At 49.3% G+C, this 21,734-nt stretch overlaps 9 protein-coding genes and 1 non-coding gene; 6 read left to right on the top strand and 4 right to left on the bottom strand.

The window, feature by feature from the left end:
* Positions 1-312: 312 nt before the first annotated feature.
* Positions 313-1,650, bottom strand: RCC_01041 (uncharacterized protein; the record flags this gene model as incomplete). The annotated part of the gene is made up of 1 exon (XM_023766281.1): positions 313-1,650. The coding sequence occupies one exon, from the start codon at positions 1,648-1,650 to the stop codon at positions 313-315; it is 1,338 nt and encodes a 445-aa protein (XP_023622049.1).
* Positions 1,651-1,842: 192 nt separating this feature from the next.
* On the top strand, positions 1,843-2,426 carry RCC_12298 (related to cytochrome c oxidase subunit VIa; the record flags this gene model as incomplete). XM_023766280.1 has 4 exons in its annotated part: positions 1,843-1,987; positions 2,047-2,071; positions 2,167-2,326; positions 2,376-2,426. 4 exons carry the CDS (start codon positions 1,843-1,845, stop codon positions 2,424-2,426), a joined length of 381 nt encoding a protein of 126 aa, XP_023622048.1.
* Positions 2,427-3,437: 1,011 nt separating this feature from the next.
* Positions 3,438-3,519, top strand: tRNA. One transcript is given in 2 exon segments: positions 3,438-3,474; positions 3,484-3,519. It is a non-coding gene; the product is annotated as a tRNA-Thr (tRNA).
* A 972-nt stretch (positions 3,520-4,491) lies between these two features.
* On the bottom strand, positions 4,492-5,250 carry RCC_01040 (uncharacterized protein; the record flags this gene model as incomplete). Its single annotated transcript, XM_023766279.1, has 1 exon — positions 4,492-5,250. One exon carries the CDS (start codon positions 5,248-5,250, stop codon positions 4,492-4,494), a length of 759 nt encoding a protein of 252 aa, XP_023622047.1.
* A 1,984-nt stretch (positions 5,251-7,234) lies between these two features.
* On the top strand, positions 7,235-7,900 carry RCC_01039 (uncharacterized protein; the record flags this gene model as incomplete). The annotated part of the gene is made up of 1 exon (XM_023766278.1): positions 7,235-7,900. The coding sequence occupies one exon, from the start codon at positions 7,235-7,237 to the stop codon at positions 7,898-7,900; it is 666 nt and encodes a 221-aa protein (XP_023622046.1).
* A 137-nt stretch (positions 7,901-8,037) lies between these two features.
* RCC_01038 (related to protein involved in ribosomal RNA processing, component of the exosome complex responsible for 3` end processing and degradation of many RNA species) lies at positions 8,038-8,775 on the bottom strand (the record flags this gene model as incomplete). The annotated part of the gene is made up of 1 exon (XM_023766277.1): positions 8,038-8,775. One exon carries the CDS (start codon positions 8,773-8,775, stop codon positions 8,038-8,040), a length of 738 nt encoding a protein of 245 aa, XP_023622045.1.
* A 194-nt stretch (positions 8,776-8,969) lies between these two features.
* On the top strand, positions 8,970-10,738 carry RCC_01037 (related to molecular chaperones HSP70/HSC70, HSP70 superfamily; the record flags this gene model as incomplete). XM_023766276.1 has 2 exons in its annotated part: positions 8,970-9,084; positions 9,153-10,738. The coding sequence occupies 2 exons, from the start codon at positions 8,970-8,972 to the stop codon at positions 10,736-10,738; spliced, it is 1,701 nt and encodes a 566-aa protein (XP_023622044.1).
* Positions 10,739-11,941: 1,203 nt separating this feature from the next.
* Positions 11,942-13,454, top strand: RCC_12124 (related to oxidase; the record flags this gene model as incomplete). XM_023766275.1 has 3 exons in its annotated part: positions 11,942-12,211; positions 12,301-12,550; positions 12,667-13,454. The coding sequence occupies 3 exons, from the start codon at positions 11,942-11,944 to the stop codon at positions 13,452-13,454; spliced, it is 1,308 nt and encodes a 435-aa protein (XP_023622043.1).
* A 416-nt stretch (positions 13,455-13,870) lies between these two features.
* On the top strand, positions 13,871-15,606 carry RCC_12123 (related to cytochrome P450 CYP3/CYP5/CYP6/CYP9 subfamilies; the record flags this gene model as incomplete). XM_023766274.1 has 4 exons in its annotated part: positions 13,871-14,293; positions 14,347-14,882; positions 14,934-15,228; positions 15,280-15,606. The coding sequence occupies 4 exons, from the start codon at positions 13,871-13,873 to the stop codon at positions 15,604-15,606; spliced, it is 1,581 nt and encodes a 526-aa protein (XP_023622042.1).
* A 1,385-nt stretch (positions 15,607-16,991) lies between these two features.
* RCC_12181 (uncharacterized protein) lies at positions 16,992-17,958 on the bottom strand (the record flags this gene model as incomplete). XM_023766273.1 has 3 exons in its annotated part: positions 16,992-17,428; positions 17,485-17,579; positions 17,642-17,958. 3 exons carry the CDS (start codon positions 17,956-17,958, stop codon positions 16,992-16,994), a joined length of 849 nt encoding a protein of 282 aa, XP_023622041.1.
* Positions 17,959-21,734: the final 3,776 nt, after the last annotated feature.

Raw genomic sequence — 21,734 nt, 5'->3', positions numbered from 1 at the left:
GGTCCTAGCCAATCATTTTGCAGCAATGTGCAGGCAAAGGAGCAACGACTCTTTGCGTAGGAGGAGTCCTATCAGGCCCACAGAGTCCTCTTCAGGACCCTGGTAGGTTAGCAGCGAATCGATTCTTACAAGTCTGACCTTGGTCATCAAGAACAACTTCCGATGTAAGAAGTCGCTTCATATGGCAGCTTCACAGCGTTTGATAGACATCTCCCTGGGGTAATGATGATAGGAAGTGCTAGGCAATTGAATGGGGTGCATGAAAGTATCTTATTTTTTGTTTTGATATCAGAAACTCGCCCAGGACTTCGTTCAATCGAATGTCCAGACCCCAACATCTGCCAGATCCACGACATTTTTCGCAGTCGCAGACTCCTTCAGCGAATCAGACAACGCCTCCAAGTCAGCCGCGGTGCCTCCTGCATGCCACAGCAAACTCTTCGCAACTCTGACCTGCCTCAGGTTTGGTAATTGACCCTCGTCAATCGCGATGAGTATGTCGATAGGCGAGATCTTGTCTTCAACGCCCGGATTGCCAGAATTGGTCAGTTCTAGCGTTCGCAGCTGCGAGAATTGTCCATCGTGCCATTCATGCCGGGTCATTCCGACTTGAGGAACAACATTGCCAGCGTAGTACTCTTTGTACTCGAGGTTGTTCGCCAAGTCAAAGAATGTCGGTGTGATGTAGTCGACGCTGATGCTGAGCTTCGTGAGACCGGGGAGGATACTCAAGATGCAGTCCAGCGATGACTCAGTGAGTCGAGGAAGTGAGGCTAGTTTCAATACTTCGACGTTGKGGAGAGTACGWACGGCGTTGTTTAGAAAGTGGATGATGTCAGAGCCGTGCAGCATAGGACAGTGTTCCACGGTGAGGCCTTGAAGAGATGTTGGCAACTCTACAACACCATGTAGGAAGTGGTTGTCTATGCCTCCACTCAAGCAGAGATGTTCAAGATTCGGTGGCCATGACACTTGTGACGAATCAACATGGACACTGAATCCTGCAGACCGTGGTAGCCGAAGCGTTTTGAGCTTATTTAGATGCGATAACGCCTTGAATAGATCTAGAAGAGGCGGAGATTCCGAGACCAACGACAAGTCTAGCCTTCGCAAGTTGGGAGCCTTGGCCAAGGATGGTAGGCAAATCCACCCGAAACTCGCCTGTGGAGCGACGAATTCTTCCAGGTTGTCCTTTGTGCGACTAAGCAGGCGCGCAGTCACACTCTTTGATCCCTGATGGACAAGGCCGCTCATATCTAGCRCCTTGACAAGAGCAGCGACAGGGCTTTTCCGGACGTGAAGGTTTTTGGATGGACATATCGCTCTGATGAAGGGATCGAATTTGTTGCCATAGAGTATCGGATGGCGGTAGAGATAAGGTACTGCGGCGGTGAACCATTGGTGAGACAACCGACAGCATGAAGCCAGAGTTGTCTGTGAGTAGTACGAGGTGGAGACATAGTCGAGAATTTGTACCAGAATCTCATCTGGCAGGTGTATCGGCGGTCCCCATTCCTTCTCTGGCAGAGCGGGATGTGTATGTGTATTTCTGGTCTTGTCCTGGAGTTCCTTTTCGCGGCTGCTCCGAACAACCTTTTTGAGGTTTTCCGCCATTGAGATGTCCCAGTTCCGCTGTTGATCCAATGCCATTATGTTTGATGTTGTGAATTGCGACTGATCACGTTCGCAGTGGCAAGTGACGGGAACAAAAGCAGGCGGCTGCTTGGACCCACTTTTGCGGGTGTAGCCGCTGGATTGCTTCAATCGTCGGCCACCTCATGGAGGCACGCCGCGACGAGCGCATCRGCTACCAACACTCCTCACTCCGCCGACACAGACACCATGTTCGCCGCCCGCGTCTTCCGCAATGCCATTCCGGCCTTCCGCCGCCACACACAGCGGAGAATGCAGTCCAACCTTGGCCCCCAGGACAATGCTTTCAACAGAGAGCGTCAGGCCGTCAAGGACCACGCCGCCGCGACCAGTGGTATGTTGGAGCACTCTCAAGAGCAGAGATTCCATGTAGACTGACAGCATCATGTTCAGATACCTGGCGCAAGCTCTCAATCTAGTATGCCTTCCCCACGACCCACCGCGCCCGACGACCTCCCTCTCCAAGCCGAGGCCAGCAGCCCACGCGAGCGACGTAGCTAACAGTGTGAACAGTGTGGTGATCCCATCCACAATCATCGCGAGCGTCAACGCCTGGCGCCTTTGGAACGAGCACTGGGAGCACGTTGCACACGGCCCTGCGCTTGAGGACAAGACCGAATATCCATACCAGAACATCCGCACCAAGRGCTATCCTTGGGGTAACGGTGACCAGGTGCGTTTAGCGGGAATGGGATGAAATGTAGACTGACCATGTGACAAAGACTCTCTTCTGGAACGAGAAGGTCAACTACCACAAGCCAGCCGACGAGTAGAAATGGAGTCACAGAGAGCATTGAGTTTCCTTGCGTTTGAACGAGACTTGGGAGGATGCATGTTTCGAGGCTTCGAGGACCGCGACATCCGATACTGTGCAAATGAGAGTCGACAATACCATGTTTTCCTTCCAACTTCAGCCGCAGGCGCTCCTTTCACTCGAAGACTGACCGAAGGGTCGAAACTGACTGCAGCGTAGGGTAATTGGGTGAGGAGTTCAAGCCAGGCGGGGTCAACCATGTCAGGTCTAAGACGGCAGAGCCCGCGGCAGGCCTCATGCAAATCGACCATCTCTCCAATAGCTCTGACGTGTACGGTCGTGAGGCTGTTCACTTGGACCATGCGTTCGATGCCAGGTTTGTATCGAAGCTGGGCTGCGTCAACCTCCGTGCTCCGAGAAGGTCGAGACTATGCACTCGCAACGCCAGATCACGAGCAGCGCTATTCTCACGCATTTCCGCATCACCGCAACATTCCGGCAACGAGGAAGTACTTGTGTGGTTTCCGGCGGGCTCATACTTCGCAAAGCATGTTCAACTCCCGCACTGGCAATGACATTTGTACATGGCCAGCCGATCAGGACATGAGCGATGGCACATGACCATCGTCAACTCTTGCTCCAGCATCAGCATCAGCACAGTTTCCGGCCGATTTCTATACTTTCCGCAGACTCGTTCGTACAGGATTGAAGGCACGCATCACCAAGGCATGCTCTTTGAAGTCTTTCGTCACATTTGATACTTTCAGACAGGTCGTACACGCCATACTACTGAATGCGGACTACGAGGAAGTTTGCATTCCGACTGCTCTTAGACGAAGAGTTGGAGGCAATATCAGGAGAACCGTTTCACACAATCTACCAGGTCGCGCTGCGAGCTGCATGGGGATCGATCCTGGTCAGGCCTGGAAGCCCGAAGTTGGGATGAAGTCCACCCGGCTTGGCATCATCTTCAACACGATATATACTATTCCCGGCCCGCGGTCTCACACCTAACACCATTTGGACTCACGCCTTCTTAGCTCAGTTGGTAGAGCGCGGCACTAGTACTCACTGGCATGCCGAGGTCAACGGTTCAAATCCGTTAGAAGGCATTTGATTAGCCATTGATGGCGTCGTTGTGGTTGATTCCTTTTGCCGATGTGCTGCTCGTTTTTGTTGCAAGATGAGACGTCCAGGGGCGGGGTCAGAAGCTTCGGGGACCCTTTCTACTACCATGCGACGATTGACATGTTGAGCTGTTCTGGCGGATTTGTTGTACAATGCTCTCATAAATGAACGACTAAGGCAGTAAGGTAGCCTTGCGTGGAATTATTTTGAATTTTGCATATTGCATGTGAATGTGGGGTGCGAGTGTCTCGCGCTAGTTAACGCTTAGATATCGTTCAGCTGCTACCCCAACCCTAACCCTGCTCGGATTTTTGGCGTCGTGCAGTGCCCTCCAAGACCCATTAATCAATAATAGTAGGGTTACAGAAGTAATCGTCGACTAGGGAGTACTCTTAGCTCATTTGATGCCTGGATGGGTCACGTTTAACCCCTTTACTTCAAGTGAAGTTGCAAGTTTTGGAAGAGCAAATTGCCCATTGCTCGTAAGACGAAGGCTATTCGACAAATGTACTGATCGCTCTGTCGTATCTGAGTGAGGTACGCGACGGCGGCAATATAGAATGAATGAGCAGCACTTCATTCACGCAGGCGAGAAATCACAAGCTTTGACCTTTGTAGGACGGATCGAGGCACATCTCACGCTGAGACGAACCGTCGATCCATTTGATCTTAGGTGTGGGATTGAAGTAGCAGAGCCTTCCTGTCAAATTATCGAATCGAGGGTACATGTTAGTGTCTGGCCCACCGCGAGCCAAGAAGCAAAATCAAGAAGGGGCAATTCGAAGAGTTGTATAAGTCATCTTTTATTCATTCACATTATCGATTAAATACTCCAAACACCAGGTGAATACCCATTCCCACCGCCGCTCGAGAGACAGCAACTCCGAATTAAGCGGCGGGACTTCTAAACCTCCACTGTAACACGAACCAGGATGGACAATGAAGTCATCAATCGCTTAGTACGCGGTGTGGTTTGGGACGTAAGGAGCTGGGTGGGTTGGGTCATAGGCTGCTGCGGTGGACTTTTCCCCAGCAGGGTAGGTGGCAGGGTAGGTGTTCTTGCCCTCGGTCTCGGTGGATGTCTTGACAGCGGAGGAGGAAGACTCTGCGGCAGAGGATGTCTTCTTCGCCTTGCAGCTGGTGGCAGTGGCGCACTCGCTCTCAGTCTTTACGATGACGGTCTGGACCTTCTTGTCAACCACGGTAACGACCTTCTTCTCAACAGGAATGGTTGTGGTGTAGATCTTCTGCTTCTGGGTCTCGGTGACAACAGCCTTCTTGTTTGTCTCTGTGAATGGAGCGCTCTCCAGAGCGGTTACGACGGAAGTCTTGGTGGCCTTGTATGGGATCGTCTTGGTCTCACAGATTGTCGTGATCTTGAAAGCGTCGTACGGAATTGTCGTGGTCTTGGTCACCGTCGAAGTCTTGACATAGGTCGTAGGAATGAGCTTTGTGATTGTAACGTGCTCCTGAGTGGATTCAGTCTTTGTCACGGCCTCGGAGATAGTCTTGACGATAGTGGAAGTCGCCTTGGATGGGAAATCGGTGGTGATGGTCTTGTAGACAGCCTTGCAAGTGCTGCTGACCTGACACTCCTTCTCAGGGCTGTAAGGCGAGTTGTGGCCGCCGTAGGCAGCACCGGCACCGTAGGCGTAGTTGTCTGGAAGCGCGGCGGCAAGACCGGCAACGGCGAGGATGGCGACAGTGAACTGCATGTTGATTGGTGGGTGGGTTGGGTGGTTGATTACTTGGTTTGTTGGCTGTAGTGAAAACGAGTGTAATGGACAAGCGAGTGTCGGAAGCGAGTGTTGGAAGCGAGTGTTGGAAACGAGTGACTGTGGTAGTGAAGTAGGCTGGAAAGCTGCTGGATGATTTCTGGAATGAGGAATGAGATGGAGGCTTATATGCATACTCTGAGTAGCCATATCAGTGGGGATTCTAACGTTCAAATTGTGCCTTGGCCTTGTCTTGGTGTATGAGATGTGCTCCCATGAGCGTTCATGCCACAGGCGAAGAACGGCTTTGTCGTTCGCCGTTGCTGTTGAGTGAGCGAATCTCGTATATCGTCGTTGCAGGTCTGACAGGGAAAGGTCCGACGCGGATTAGAGAATACGATGACTGGCTTGGACGTATTTACCAGATGGCATGGACGGTGGGCTTGCTGTCACATCTGGTTTGTAGACTACATGTGTTGACAATTGCTTGCACCAAGAGCATTCTATCGGGAGCTGTATGTTGGAATCGTTGATGTCGTAGATGAGAGAGCGTTCCGACGTTGTCTCAACGTGAGGTGAAGTCCAGAAGGACAACGGCTGCGGCAAGCGGCGCTTCGGGTATGCATGAGGCAGTCCCACGTGTCTTTTGAGCCATGAACCTGCCCTGCGTCACCACTGGAGATATGTAAGGCCCTTTCCCGCAGGCTTGCGTCTGAAGCGGCCTCTGAGCAGAGGTTGTGGCAGGTACAACCCTTTTCTCTATGGCTGACCACATATGATCACATCGTAGCCGGTGTGTCAATGTCGCATCCGATGAGCAACGCGTGAGCATGTCCATATGTTTCGTCGACAACGTCGCCGGCTGCTGGCGAAATTGCTGACGGTGTGGCCACCAAGGAGGTGAAGACGGGACGATTTCCGGCCGGGAGCGTCCGCACATCCCAGCAAGCTCCTCCCAGGTCAGCGATCCGAGTCCCGGTACTTCGTAATCTTCATCCTCCTCGTGATTGTGACCCTCCTCCGCCACCCGTACAATGTCAATGCAACCTGAAGATTCCGCAAGACAGCATATTGCAGTCCGGCGGCTGGAAAGCTGGCATACTCATTGAGTATCCGATGAGCGTCCCTATTCGCCTTGAAAGTTGCCGTTGCGTGACTTTTGGACTCGAAACCGTCCCCCGATGCCACGGCAGTTTCAGGAGTGGTGAACACTCGGACGTATCAATCTTATGGCCGTTCTGACCATTCTTTGCATGCTCATTGCCCAGAGCACGCAAGACAGATTTATGGTCTCGGTCTTTGAGGTATGTCGTTGGATTGTTATGCGTACCCATTAGTACGGGACCGCAGGTGAGCAGAATCTCTTCGGGATCGATTGCCTTCATAATTCTCAAAATCATTAGAGGATAGCAATGCCACCGCCATCTAGCATGCATGCTTCTGGCCATCTTAAAACACGACCGGGACAAATTTGCCAACCACAGAATAAGAACATCAACAGATCTCGTTAGAGTACACACCGAGGGAGCTGGGGCCCTCAAATCTGGTATGAGACCATCAGGCTCGACACGTGTTGTTCGAAGGCAGCACTTAGTCCGTAGGTCTTTGGCCAGGTCCTCGCGTCAAGTCTAAATACAGAGAAGAAGCGTAGCAAGCAGGTGCTGACTTCGAGATGTTGATAAAATTCCGTATTTCTCATAGCATCACTTCATTCATTCTGCTTGCACATAGTAGAAAGGCTACGCTCAATCGAAGGGATCCCCGTTATCTCATTGCTTCGGCACCGCATGTGATTGACCTGTTCTTACTCTTCACTCCTACTATTCACTCCTCAATTCTCAGGCTTTTAACTTGATCTCAAACATCAACTCGACTTCAACGACAAATCAAGACACATCACCAACCAGGTCATTTCCTCCTAACATCAACACCCTCATCTCAACACCCCGTTCGGCATAATCCAACTCACTCACTACACAACATCATGCCTCCCACCCAATCCTCCTCACCTGCCACTAACCCTCGCCGCAACCCTCTCACAAATGCGGAGAAGATTGCCTTGGCAGATCACAAGCGGTCTCTGGCCGTGAAGAAGACCAACCGCCCACCATCCAAAAAGTCCAAGACCCTCCCACCACCGGACGAAATGGAAGTCACCGTTGCAACTGCGGAGAAGGTTAAACAAGCCAAAAATATGGCGGCGGAGAGACGGATGGGCATGTACTGCATCACTCTCTCCATTCTCATGCGTGCTAACCGGAGTGTGATTGTAGCGATCAGAAATGGAAACTGGGATTTCACCAGAGGCAAAACCATGGGCAATGCACAAAAGATCGCTGCTGCGAAGAAGAGTGCCGAAGTGCGGAAGAAAGCGGCGGATAAGCAGATGGTGGCCAAGGAGTTGGGGTTCAGAAAGGAGCCGGGAAAGAAGGGGAACGTGCTGGGAAGTGGAGAGACGGAGAAAGCGGAGAAGCAGAAGCAGAAGAAGACTGGAAAGAAGAAGATTGAAAAGAAAAAGAGCTGCTTCGATATGGTTTTGGGAGAGAATGAAGCGGCTGCTGGTGGAGCCTTTGTGGGGATTGGTCGAACTCTTGGGAGAGCGCCTGAGATTGACAGCGATGGGCTTGACCAGGGTGATGGCTCCGAGTAATTTGACTCCTCTGCGAGGATGGCTCGTGAAAAGTCTCCAAGGGAGGGCGACCGAGCCCCAACGGCGGACCTTTTGTCCTCTGTCCATATTTGTATCTGTAGCATAACACATGGGTATCATCAAAACAAGCCAACACGTCAAAGCTCCTTGAGCACCTTCTTCACCGCTCTCCTCTGCTCTTCCACACCAAGTCCCTCTTCATCGGCCTCTCGTAGTAATCTGCCAATCACCACCGTCTCCCTCACGCTTCCACTGTCCACCCAGACCCGTCCATTCCTGCCGACTGCAACCTCAAACCTCAGTTTCTCTCCGACCTCCTCCAGAACAACCACTCCACCCAAMCTCCTCCCATCCTTCTTATCAACACCCATCATCAACCTCCTCGCAAACTGCGGACTGACATCGAACACCATCCCACCAGCCAGCGGTCCCATACCCTCTCCCTTGCCCGTATTTGAATTCACGCATTCCACCTCTACATCCTCCCATTTACTGGCTTTACTCACGCGAGCATATACAACATCTCCAGTTTTCAATTGCGGACGATTCTTCTTGTTGGCACCCTCAAAGGCTAATTGACCTAACACAGCATGGGTTGTGTGCGGAGTGAGAGTGCAGTAGTAGACTTCTGCGGCGGAGTGGTGGATTTGAGCCACGACGAGATCGCCGACCGAGGGTAAATAACGGCCATGAGAATGCTCAATCCATAGTGCAGATTTCTTGGAATCGACGTGGAGAGTGCCGGCGGTGGTGGAGAGGATGGTTTGAGGAGGGACAAATCCTAGTCCAGGACCGAGTGTGAGATGGCCTTTCTTGTTCACTTTTGGGAGAAGAGTAGAATCCAGTTCCTCGCCGGGGAGAAGGACGGTGGCCATGGCGGGGATGCGGTGATGTGGTTGTGTCGTTGTTGATTGGATGTCTTGTTTGCTTGTGAAGACTGATTGAAGATCGCGGGCTTGAACCCTGGCAGCTTTTTTTAAACTCGTGCATCCATTCCAATTCTTCCACGCATATCAAACACGGCATACCTACACCTTCCACTCCATACACATCCCCATCCACCGCCAACATGAGTGCCGAACCATCGCGCACCGCCATTGGTATTTCCTTTGGAAACTCGTACTCCAGCATCGCCYACACATCGCCCGTGGATGGCAAGCCGGAGGTCATCGCCAACGAGGAGGGTAAGAAAATGCCAGACGGAGCGGTGGCATGCATATGAGCGCGGCTGACAGAATTTTCTGGCACTTAGGAGACCGATTCATCCCCAGCATCCTWTCATACGTGAGCGGCGAGGAGTTTCAAGGCACACAGGCCAAGGCACAGATTGTACGAAACCCGCGCAACACAGTCGCATACTTTCGCGATTTCTTGGGCAAATCCTTCAAGSAAATCGATCCCACTCCCTGCCATTCCTCCGCCCACCCCATTGAGCACGACGGCGGTAAGAGCGTGGCATTCAGCGTACAAGAGACAGTCGACGAGGATGGAGAGCCAAAGGGCGAGCGCAGCATACTCAGCGTCGACGAAATCACAACCAGACATTTGAAGAAACTCAGGATATCTGCTACCGATTATCTCGGCCGTGATGTCTCTGCTGCCGTCATCACCGTCCCATCCGACTTCACCGATGCACAAAAGACTGCCCTCACCGCCAACGCCAAGGCCGCAGGCATTGAGGTCATTCAATACATCGACGAGCCTACTTCGGCCCTCCTCGCACACGACGCTAAGCTCCARCAGAGCGGCGAGGCCACTCCTTCTCRGCAGGATAAGAACGTCGTGGTGGCAGACATTGGTGGCACACGTACCGACATTGCAATCGTTGCTTCTCGCGCAGGCCTCTACACCACTCTCGCTACRAGCCACGACTACGAGCTGGGAGGCGCAACTCTGGATCAGGTCTTGGTCGAATACGCCGCAAAGGAATTCCTCAAGAAGAATAAGTCTGCCAAGGACCCACGCTCCACCGAGCGCAGCTTGTCGAAACTCACTCTCGAAGCCGAAGCTGTGAAGAAGGCCCTCTCCATTGGTGCTTCCGCCAACTTCTCCATCGAATCACTCATCGACGGAATCGATTTCCAGCTCAGCGTCAACCGCACACGTTTCGAGCTTCTCGCAGGCAAGGTCTTTGCTTCATTCGTTCGTCTGATTGAGTCGGCTGTCGCAAAGGCAAACCTTGATATACTTGATATTGACGAGATCCTGCTCGCTGGAGGATCTTCTCACACACCCAAGATCGCCTCTCTCTTGCAGTCACATTTCCCAGAGGGAACCGCGGTGACAGCTCCCAGCACTTTCCCAGCAGCAGTGAACCCCAGCGAACTTGCTTCTCGAGGAGCCGCCATCCAGGCATCCTTGATCGCCGAGTTTGAAAAGKCCGATATTGAAGCTTCCACCGAGGCGGTGGTCATTGTTACTCCTCATCTCAGCAAAGCGATCGGAATTGTGGACGCCAACAACCAGTTCCACGTCGTTGTGGCTGCAGAGACCCCCGTGCCCGTGCGACGGACGGCGCAAATCGCTGTCAAAGATGGCGGAGATGTGCTTGTCAAGCTTGCAGAGGGTGTGCGAGAAATCAAGATCACCAAGGAAGAGCCCGCCGCAAAGGACGAGGATGACTCAGATGACGACGACGAGCCTGAGGAAATCAGGAGCAAGGAGTGGAAGGCTGGTAACCCTCTCGCAGAGGTTGGAATTAGAGGCGTCAAGAAGGGCGGCAAAGTCGAAGTGCAAATCAATGTTGGAGCCGATTTGGAGGTTACTGTTGTCGCGAGAGAGGTCGGCGGCAAAGGAGGTGTGAGAGGGAGTCTTGAGGCTGTCAATGGAACAGCATAGATGTTTTTCGGATGATACGCATGAGAACGACATATGATAGATAGATTTGTGCGAGTAGTCGTCGCAGCAAAAGCGAAAKGATGTTTGGAAGCGAGGGAGATTTTGCTTGCTCATCTCTTGCCAGATTTCAATTCGGGTCTCTGCATGCAACTCACGGGCGTCGAAGTCAGGACTCAGAAGTACCCATCGTCGCATCGGGATTGCAAGTCACAAGTCCGTGCAATAATCAGCTCCAGAGCTCTTACCAGTCGCAAATGAACCTAACTCCGACATATATGCGAATACGCGATGCGAGGCGGTACCACGAAGCAGGTCATTCACTCGAGAAACCATCTCCACAAAAAGAGCAATACCCTGGTCTAGCGCCCGTACAGCTGTGAAACTAAGCGCTGCTGTTAGACTGAATTAGGAAGCAGCTTCCTCGGGTGCGGTGCCAAATTCGCGTGCGAACTCTATACCTTCCCTGATCCACTGCTCTGGTACAGCTTGTACCCGATGGTATGGCGATTTAGTGTGTCCATTCATCCGGAGATCGAACACCCGGCAAACGGCACACATGAGAAGATCGATCAATACTTCGCCGGCAGTCACGGGCGGTATTGGCGAAATATATTCTGAAGTGCGAACAAAGGGCAATTGCAGTGCTATGCTGACCCTCCTTTGCCTGAGTGCATCAAATTAACGCCGCGAAGCACGTTGTAAGACGCCTCAACTCCGATGTATCATATGAAAATATTGGTTCGCCCTCGTGCGCCAACAACGTCGAACGCCAGCGAAGAAGCGACAAATTAGCCATACACTATTGGCTGTTGAAGATCTGAGAAAGAAGGGGTCGAAGTCTGAGCTGACGTCTTCAACTGTCGATCTTTGGAGAAGCATTTCTACAAGCTGCGTCAGCCTCGTGCTAGACCTTGGCCCGCACGCGAGCATGATGATGGCTGTCTCTCAACCTCACCTCCTCGAGACCTCTTCGTCGGCTTTTGGGTTTGGATCGACAGCGGTGAGATCATGGCTTGAGATGCTGTCTACAGTGTGGCGGCTGTATGTTTCTTACCAAGCGTGGTAAACTCGCCGCTCAAGCACACCTACAAGAGTCTTGGAGCTTTCCTTCACCTTCATCGTATCATTCATCCGACTTTCCAACATTCGATTCACAGCGTTTTGTCTTCCAATAATATGATTTCACGAACTCTTTTGGCCTCCATGGCCGGCTTGGCGTCTGCCTTCCCAGCAGCAATGCTCGAAGCTGCATCAAGAGATCCAGCCCTGGCAGCTCGAACTGCTGAGATGGCTGAGATGTTGACTCGCAACAGACTCGCGGGTCGTCAAGAAGGCGCTGATGCGGCCGAGAAGCTGTTCGAGGCTGTTCCCGTTTTCGATGCGAAGGCACAGTACATCGATGTCAGCGAGGGCAGCGGCCACGAGTATGTTGCTCCTGGACCAAACGATCTTCGAGGACCATGTCCCGGATTGGTATGTGACGTTCCTTTGTCTGCATCCATGGAGTACTTCCCAGGGTTGAACATTTCCACACRTTTTGAAGATGTGCTGACATCAACCAGAATGCATTCGCCAATCACAACTTTCTCCCACATAGCGGATATGCAACGATCGGGCAATTCATCGACGTAACAGAGAAGGTCGTTGGTATGGGAACAGATTTGGCAGCTTTCTTGGCCGTTCTCGGTGGAGCCCTCGATGGAGATCTTCTATCGTGGTCGATCGCAGGAACTCCTCCAGCTGGTGTTGGTGGACCACTGTCATCGAATGGCAATGGCCTGACTGGCTCCCACAACAAGTATGAAGGAGACGGTAAGTTGACCTACAGAAGGCCTCCAGCGTAGCACGAAGATGCGCCCTTAAGCTATGCTGGGCATTGCTACACATCTCCTTMGTCCCAATCATCGCTAACTCTTCCACCCTTGCAGCATCTCCAACTCGACCTGACCTCTACGAAGCGGGCAACAACTACAAGACCGTCGCCAAACAGTTCCAAGAGATGATCGATTACTCACCCGGTAGCGTCACTATCGACTCGCTGACTGCATTCCGATCCAAGCGATTCGACACCCAGATCGCCAACAACCCCTACTTCTTCAACGGTCCCTTCACAGGAATACTCGTCCAGCCCGCGGCATACACTTTCATCTTCCGCTTCATGGCCAACCACTCCGCAGAGTACCCACGCGGCTACCTATCCCATGAAGTCGTTCAATCATGGTTTGGAGTTGAGGGTACCAATGGCAACTACAAGGCAGTGCAAGGCACGGAGAGAATTCCCGAGAACTGGTACAGACGTGCCATCGATGCTCCATACACTATCCCATACTTCAACGCCGAAGTCCTCGCAGCCGCAGCTTTGCACCCCAAGTTCCTTGACGTTGGCGGCAACACTGGTACCCCCAACTCGTTCACTGGTGTTAACGTGGCCGATCTTACTGGAGGCGTATTCAACGGGACGAGTCTCGCTCAGGGAAACAACCTTGGTTGCTTTGCTCTCCAGGCTGCTGCTCAGGCCGAGCCAGATCTTCTACTCGGCGAGTTCAAGACTCTTTTGACTACTCTTGGTGATGTGGTGGAGAAGCTCTCTTGCCCACAGCTCGAGGCGATGGATGAGTCGTTGCTCGAGATGTACCCGGGGTACATGAAGGACCGAACCTATGACACTGCTGACATTCTCGATGAGACACTTGGGGGTCTCGGTGCGATTGTTTGAAGATCGGATTATGAAATGTTGCAAGAGACAAATGACGATGAAATGAGTTGATGGGGAAAATTAGACTGTCCTTGATTTGTCGTGTATAACAGCTGTACATTACCAACTTCTCAATCAGATTTCTTGTGAATGTTTGCAATGTGACTGCAATATCGAATCTATTGCGGCGGTATATGATCTGCTAAACGATGAGGTTTCTCAGTGTTTCACGTCAAATCAATTCGCGGCGCTTGCTCAGCCAGAATGCGGCAAAGAGCCAACTGGTACGTCCTACATATATACTTTCGACAGCCGAGGTCTGCACACATTCGCAGGAATCAAGGTTCAAAAAGACCAATGACTCCTTTGCCTGATATCAAACGCGAGTTTGGAGGGAGCCAGCAACTTTGGCCTACATCTACCCCTTTTCACTTGACATGGCCTTCGCTCCCCGCGTCGAAGATGTTYCCGCCAATGCTTCGACAGTGATCGTAACCGGGCCGTTACAAACACTTCGGTGGACCTCAGCTTGCATATCTATCGTTTTCCTGCTCCTCACTTTATATGCGGCGTACCAGCTGCTATTCCATCCTCTTGCTCATGTACCTGGACCTCGAATCGCTGCTCTTACAAATCTATGGAAGGTTTTCCACATCTACGACACACAACTGCATGCTGTGTTGCTAAGACTACACGAGCAACACGGCTCCATTATTCGCATCGGTCCCAACGATGTCCATATCCAGAACGCCGAAGCTGTAGCTACAATATACAAAGGCGGTCGAGCCTTTCCCAAGACGTCGTTTTACAATTCCTGGCAAACTTTCAACCACAACTTGTTCGGCACACAAGATGACGATGTAAGATGAGATATCTCAATTGACATAGGCTAGCTTGCTGATGATTACTTCAGCTCCATGCTCTGCGCAGGCGACAAATGGCGCACGGATTCAGCCAGACTTCCATCCYTGAAATGGAGGAGATCCTCGACGAGAAGCTCTCAATACTCTGCGATCGCATCGCAATGTTTGCCAAGGCAGGTAAAGCATTCGACCTAAAAGACTGCATCTCTCGCTATGTATTGGATATCCTAGGGGAGACGGCATTCAGCTGTTCGTTCAATGCTCAGACGCCCGGTGCTGGAGGCTACGAAAAAGTACCTCAGGCGATCAACGGCCACATTCTCATGGGGAGTATCATTGGAGAGCTTCCGTTCCAAACACTGAACAAGAAGCTACTGGCACTGTCTCCTATTAATTGGATGCGAGAGATTGTTGCAAACCGGATGCTATTGCGAGATACATGTGCGAGATGTGTACAACATCGGATCGACAGTGGGTCTGGCAACGGCCGGAAGGACCTGCTCCAGTCCCTTATCAAGGCGAAAGATCCGGAGACGGGTGCTAGTCTAACAACAATGGATATCAACACGGAAGCTTTTGCAATGCTGTAAGAACATGATGCTCTTGACTTCGGCATACACTGACTGTTTCTGCCAAGTGTCGCTGGATCCCATACGACATCTGGTACGCTCAGTCTCTTCTTTGCCCATACTCTCCGGGACCCTAAAGTCACGACGAAACTCGTGAACGAGCTCAATTCGAAGTTGGGTCCACCGAGTAGAAATCTCGGCAGGCAGACACACGCTGTCAAGAATCTAGAGAACAGTCTCCCATACTTGATGGCTTGCATTCACGAGAACTTTCGTATGACACCTGTATTTACCATGCTATTGTGGAGAAGGGTTACACGGGATGAAGGACTGGTAGTCGGGGACAATTTCGTGCCGCCTAATGTGTGTTGAATCATGGAAAAGGGATCTTACCCCGTACTAATCTGATCTCAGACGAACGTGGCAGCCAGTAACTACGTACAGCATCACAATGTTTCCATCTGGGGCAAAGACCACGCCGAATTTGATCCCGATCGATGGCTCGATGGTCGTACCGCTGGACTTTCAAGCGCGTTGATACCATTTAGTCTGGGACATCGTATGTGCATTGGTCGAAATCTTGCAATGACCAATATCCTCAAGACCATCACGACCTTGCTCACGAGATTCGAGCTCACTTTGGAGGAGGATGCTAAGCTTGAGCCGGTACGGTTCGGAAGTTATGGTATTGGTGAAATGCAGGGGACATTGATGTGTACAGCTCGTTCTCTGGATGAGTGAATTGGATGTATTACGTTTGTTGTTGACCCTTGGATTGTCAAAACCAACTCTGTTATCGAGACCTGCAGTCGAGATACAAGACCTCAAAATGCCCTTTCACTAGAATGCCAGTCCAGATCTGCCATCTTCGCTTTCGACAGCAGCCTTGATCAACAAGCCCCTGGCGCTTTTTCACGTAACTTCAAAGCCTGAGCGGCTACCATATCGCCTGGACTTTCTCAATTCCATTCCGCAGGAAGACCTGAAATCGCTGAGCCTATGCTTAGCTGAACTTCGACATCCCCTAACACGTTCAAAACGACCATGACATCAAGTCTCATAACTTCTGGTAGCACTCCGCTAAGTTCGGCGTGTCAGATAAAACGCCCTTGATCATTAGAGATTTGCGTTACGTATACAATAATGCGGATACTGTGGGCTAAGATTGTTGAGTATACCTCCAAGGCTGCATCAGAATAGCTGCATGTAAACTTCCRGCGGTTGGAATGCCCGAATGTATCCCAGATGTAACATTGCTTCAACTTTAGTACTACCATCTGGTTAAGGACGCATGTTTACGAAGCACAGAAATGAAGTCCCAATAAGACTAATATGGCTCTCCTAGCAGTCAACGCAGTTGCTATGAGTTTCATGTACGGCTAGGTCTGCACACTCTAATAAGTAGGAGATTGACTTTCTCGGGAGAACAAAGGGTGCTGACTTTGAGCACAGTCTTGGCTGAAGTACCGATCATAGTAACATTTGGAGCCGACTGACTCGAAGCAATTCAAAGAGCTTCGTAGCAACAAGCTCAAAGCCGATAGCTCATAATCGGATCAGTGCGAAGAGAATCCATTGAAGCAGTGTACAGCTCCATGCCTACTCCACGAATGTGGTCGCCGTCGGAGGCGGGACAACCTTCAAGCGAGCCAAGCCATGGATAGTCTCAAACATGGATTCGTAAGAGTCAACACAGCCATACCATCCCATTTTCCTTGCCTTACGCATGCTTAAAGAAAGGGCCCAACCACCGATAACAGCCGAGTCAGTCATGCCGAAAACTTGAGCACGATCCTTGAAGGGATCAAAGAGAAGAGCGTGCTTGTTGGATAAATCTCGCCAGGCTTGTCTGACTTCAGCGCGGTCAGACCATTCGAGAAGGCTGAATGTAGATCGTGTCACTCCACGGGGTCCATAACTGTAGAGAGCTATCAGCAGTCGATCTGCAGTACATTACATCCAAGTTGACATACCCTCTTGGTGTCTCTGCCCAGCGAGACTCATAAGTTACATATTTCTTTTCGTCAAACTCCGGTGGAGTCCATGGAGTGCTATACCAAGCACCGAGGTACGGCCAGAGTCGTCCCCAGGTGAAAGCCAGGCCGTCTTGAGCGTTGAAGGCTTCGTTACGAGCTTGTGGACTTAAAAACTGCCCATTCTTCCAGATAAGCATTCAGCTTGGCGGAACTCTGGCAATATTCCCTGTCCCAGGCGATATAGTCACCTGGGAAGGCAATAGGTTGGCCTAGATGTGCCTGGATTGAACAATATACAGCCAGTCCCACCATGTGGTTTAAAAAATTATCCCTGACAGCGCCAATGATGTATGAAGGTCTGACGACGTTCCAACCAGCTCCAGTCTCTCTGCAGTACTTCTGCAGGATGTCCTCTTGAGGATAGTAAAAGTTGCTTTCAAGTCCTACCCTGGGGTCACTCTCGAATGACGGGCTGGTAGCTGGCCCAATGTGAAAGCCGTAGTGCTTTGCGCCGGTCTGGAGGAGGAACCGCTTCGGTTGGAGACCGGAAAGCTTCAAGCCCCCGATGAAGTTTGCGAGGAGTTTTGCTGGGATACATTTAATCTCCGAACGATATGTGTGAGGATGGCATGTATTGACTCACTTTTCACTTCGGCCAATGCATCCGCGTTAGACCRCATTCCAAGGACGTTACCTTCTTGCTTTGGTTGCATGTACGAGAAGAAAAAGACATGATCGCTACAGACGTATACTATAAGCGAGATCACCAAGCCACCGCTATGATCTTCGGGTAGACTTACACCTTTGGAACACGTCTCAAGACCTCAGCAATCGCGCTCGGGTCGGAGAGAAAGTCAACCTCTAAATGTTCTACACGCTCCATACCAGCTCCTAGCTCGGCAAAGAAGTAGTCCGGAGGTGGTCGACGAGAAGCGCAATAGATCTTGGTCCATCTTTGGGGAGATTGAGCGAGGACTTTAACTATATGATATCTAGAGATACCGTTAGTACCGGTGACGATGGCTGTCAGATTTTTGAGCTCCGGAGTATCTGAATAGCTTGGAAGACCGTGGAAGATGCCCTCCGAGTAAACAATCTGCGTTGAAGACAGAGCCATAATTGGACGAAGCCGAGTAAGCACTTATAGTAGGCATACACCAGTAGAAGACCAGTCGTTTAAGAGCAAAATGGAGATGCGGCAATGTGATTACAACCATATCAAGGACCTTGTGCCCACTTGTAAGCTCACAATTAATCCGGAGCTCCTTCCTTAAGAGCTAATACCCCGCCCACAGCGGGGCTGTCTTAGAAGAGCAGAAATTCACATGTGTCGACAGCCCTCGATATAACATTGCGATAACGTGTTGTATGTTTCTTTTCGTTGAGCTTGCTGTCATTTCTCAAGTATACACACCCCTGCGCAAGTTGCAAGACCTAGACGCTTTGCCAAGTAATTAATTGCCTCTTTCGGAAGGTTAATAGCTGACTAAGATAAGATCGATGGGGCAAACCTACTATCACATAGTCTTACTAGAAGATTGACGTTTGAAAATATCTGTTTTAAAGAGGTAGAGATGTGGGCGCATGAGTTATATAGTGCTAACGACAAATTATAGGATTAATAACAACCCCTAGACTTAGACTCAGACCCTACGTATACCTACTCTAGGTGTACTAGCATATCTACAGCCCTAGCCTTTTTAACTCATCTAAAAACTCTATTATTGCCAGGTTTAAACATAATATAAGGTTGTTACTTAGTATATTCCGACACCGAATCCCTTATAGATTCTTTAATACCCTTAAGTATAGGAGCAGCTATACCGAGCTACGTACACACACTATTAGTATAGGAAACAACAATCTATAATCGATTATAAACCGGCAATCTTACCGCAAAGTACCGCAATTTAACCGTATAGAACATAGTAGCGCCCGTTAAGCTAACTTTCTAGCGAATAGCTAACTACCTAAGCGGAGGCAAGTCGTGTACGATAGCTAAAGATAGGTTTTAAAGATTAAGGTCGGCGTTGTGTTTAACCGCATCCTAGATAGACTCCTATTCGAACTCTTCGAAAGCTCTCGATCCTAAATAGAAGGTCGGGTTGCCGTGCTTATAGAGTGGAATCGTCTTATTAAGGGTGTTCTAAATAATTAAATCTACGATAGTGCCGAGTAGGAGACCCGCTTAGATAGGTTTAGCTACGCTCGCTACATCTTTAGTAAATAATACAGGCTCTATAGCTGCGCGGAAGAGTTGCTAAGGTTTCTCGTTTATAAAGTACTCGGTAACGTGTTTTTCGTACTTAGACGGTTGGCTTCCTACTATCTAGCGTAATGTCTTGTTACTTCTCTCGGGCGGTGTCTATGCTAGGAATTAACGGGCAGAATACTCGTCGAATACGTCGTATCCGGAAGGGACTAAGCTATCTAGATTAAGATAGATCTTAGTATTGTTATTAGTAGAGGGGAGTGCTATAGGTTAGCCGTATATAGGGTATCGTTTAGCCTAGAGATTATAGCGTTAGCGATAGGTAATTTATAGGACAGGCACTAATATATACCGGGTATCGTAAGAGAGAATAGCCTTCTAAATTCTACAACTTGCTAGTAGATACGAGGCGTATAGCATAGTCACCTAGTTCTTAGTCTAATTTAATTAATACGGTTATACGTACTCCGTTAGTAATGTAGACAGTCTACGACTTTATTAGCAACGATAACGACTATATATAGGAGGATAGCGTTACATCGTCCGATTATAGCTCTATAAATCTAGCATCGTTTGCAATAACCTAAACTCGGTAGTTGTTAACGCTCTACCTTAATGCATGCTCGAAGCTAACGTTAATAAGGTTGAGCATAATATACTCTTTACTATGTGTCTTAACAATCTAAATTGCAAGTTAGTATAGTCTCGCTAAAGGCCGCAACGAGTCGAAGCATACCGTAAAGTTAGCTATAGATAGCTTATACGCATCGGTTTCGATACCGGGCGTTATAATGCATCTAGCTTTATCGAGTTCGGCCCTATCGATAGTACTATAACTAGGATTCTTACAAAACACGCGGCCCTTTCCTAAACGTACAATTAGTAACAGCTTATATAAAATAAGTAATTGTTTACAAACCGTTTACTAGAATAGACTTATAACACGATAAACCTGTTCCTTTAGCCTTTATTTTCTAGATCTTCTAGTCCGCTATACGGAAATTAGAGTTCTACAAAGTTAAATGTTAAATTTTATCTTCTGCTTCTTAGATTAAGCGAAGATTAACAGGGTAGTCCGTAATTAAAGAGTATAGTCGTAGCCGGGAAAGAGATAGTACGGTCTAGATTGTTCCGTAAACGCCCTATATTATATTAGAAGGAAAATGTATCGACGACTACGAGGATGTAATAATACTTACATCTATAACTCCCGCGCCCGAATAATCGGTATACTAATTTAAACCCTAGTGTCTAGTTGTGTCGAAACGCGAAGTCTAGTTGCTACGAGGGAGCGTCGCCTATTAGTTTAAGCCTCCTATACCGTCGTTCTCGAAGCTACAGAACAGAAGTTATTAGAGAGTCTCTAATAGGAACTTAGAGGATAGCGGTGCTATACCCAAACATTTAATAGGTTATACTAGACCTAGCCGCGATGTTAGTTAACTAAAGAAAAGTTAGAGGGGCACTATAGATCGAACTAGTAAATTAATAGCTACGCGGCTAGATTATTAGTAGTATGTAGCTCGATCTAGTTACCCTCTCTAGTAGTAAGAGTCGGACATAGAGATTCGCCGTTATATACGAAGCTAGGACGCTAATAGCCTCCTTATCTACACCTATAGTTAGTAATATTGCGGCTAGAAAGGAATCGAGGTTCGTTATCTACTAAGATTCTACTATCTTACTCCGATAGTAATGTTATACTTACGCACGATCTACGCCGCTAGACTAGTAGACTCTCCGCTCCTAAGGCTATTATAACTTAGGGCGACTATACTAATCTACGGGATATATTCTCTAAACTACTATAGTAAGAGTGCCGAGGTAATAACTATAGGAAGAAGGACACGCTATAGGAACGAAGGGGTATTCTTTTTACGTTATAGAGTTAGAATGCTCGTCGCATCGACGATACTTTTATATTTATAATCTATGTCGTAAAAGGGAGAAATGTTAGTCTTGCTCTATAGATGTTTACGGTCCTAGAAAAGACGATAACCTAGACGGCGAGGTTATGTCGTTAATATAGCTACAGTCGAGGGGCACAATACTATAGAGAGATACTAAGTTTAAAGAATAGTAAGATGCACTACCGGCTCGCCGGGTTTAGTCCTTTTAGCTAAGACGTATAGCGTAGAAGGCCCTAGCTAAGAAAATATATTAGCGATTTGCTTTAAGGACCGGGATTAGTAGGGTTATCTCGTATATAATTAGGTTAGAAGGACTATAGGTAGGTTAGAAGACTTAAGAGAGCACTTACCGCGGAAGATCCGTAGTATTAGACTATATGTATGTTAGCGATTACGAGCATATATATATAAAGCCTGTCGTGTATACGGGAATAACTAGAACGGTTGTAAGCGATCTCGTAGCTAATATGCGTAGAAAGCTTACTTATGTACGGCTCCTATCGACCTAATCTATATTAATAGGGAAGACGGGACGATAGTATTCTTATATGTATAACAGACTCTAGAGTATAGCGGCCCTGCTAGCCTACATTAGCTTAGAAGCTTAACTACCCCGTACTACACTAAGACTACCCTATATTAGTTAATAATTACTAGCATAGCATAGCTTCCCTGCCTAACTAGCCTTAATTTAAAAGCTTGACTTAACTACTCCGTACTAGTCTTAAAWTGCCCTACAATATTCCGCCTAGCTAAGCGCCTTATCTTAGG

The sequence above is a fragment of the Ramularia collo-cygni genome (genome assembly GCF_900074925.1).
Source record: "Ramularia collo-cygni strain URUG2 genome assembly, contig: RCC_scaffold01, whole genome shotgun sequence".
In the NCBI taxonomy this organism is placed as follows: domain Eukaryota; kingdom Fungi; phylum Ascomycota; class Dothideomycetes; order Mycosphaerellales; family Mycosphaerellaceae; genus Ramularia; species Ramularia collo-cygni.
The sequence above is the reverse complement of the archived record's forward strand: the minus strand, read 5'-3'. Positions and strand labels throughout refer to the sequence as shown.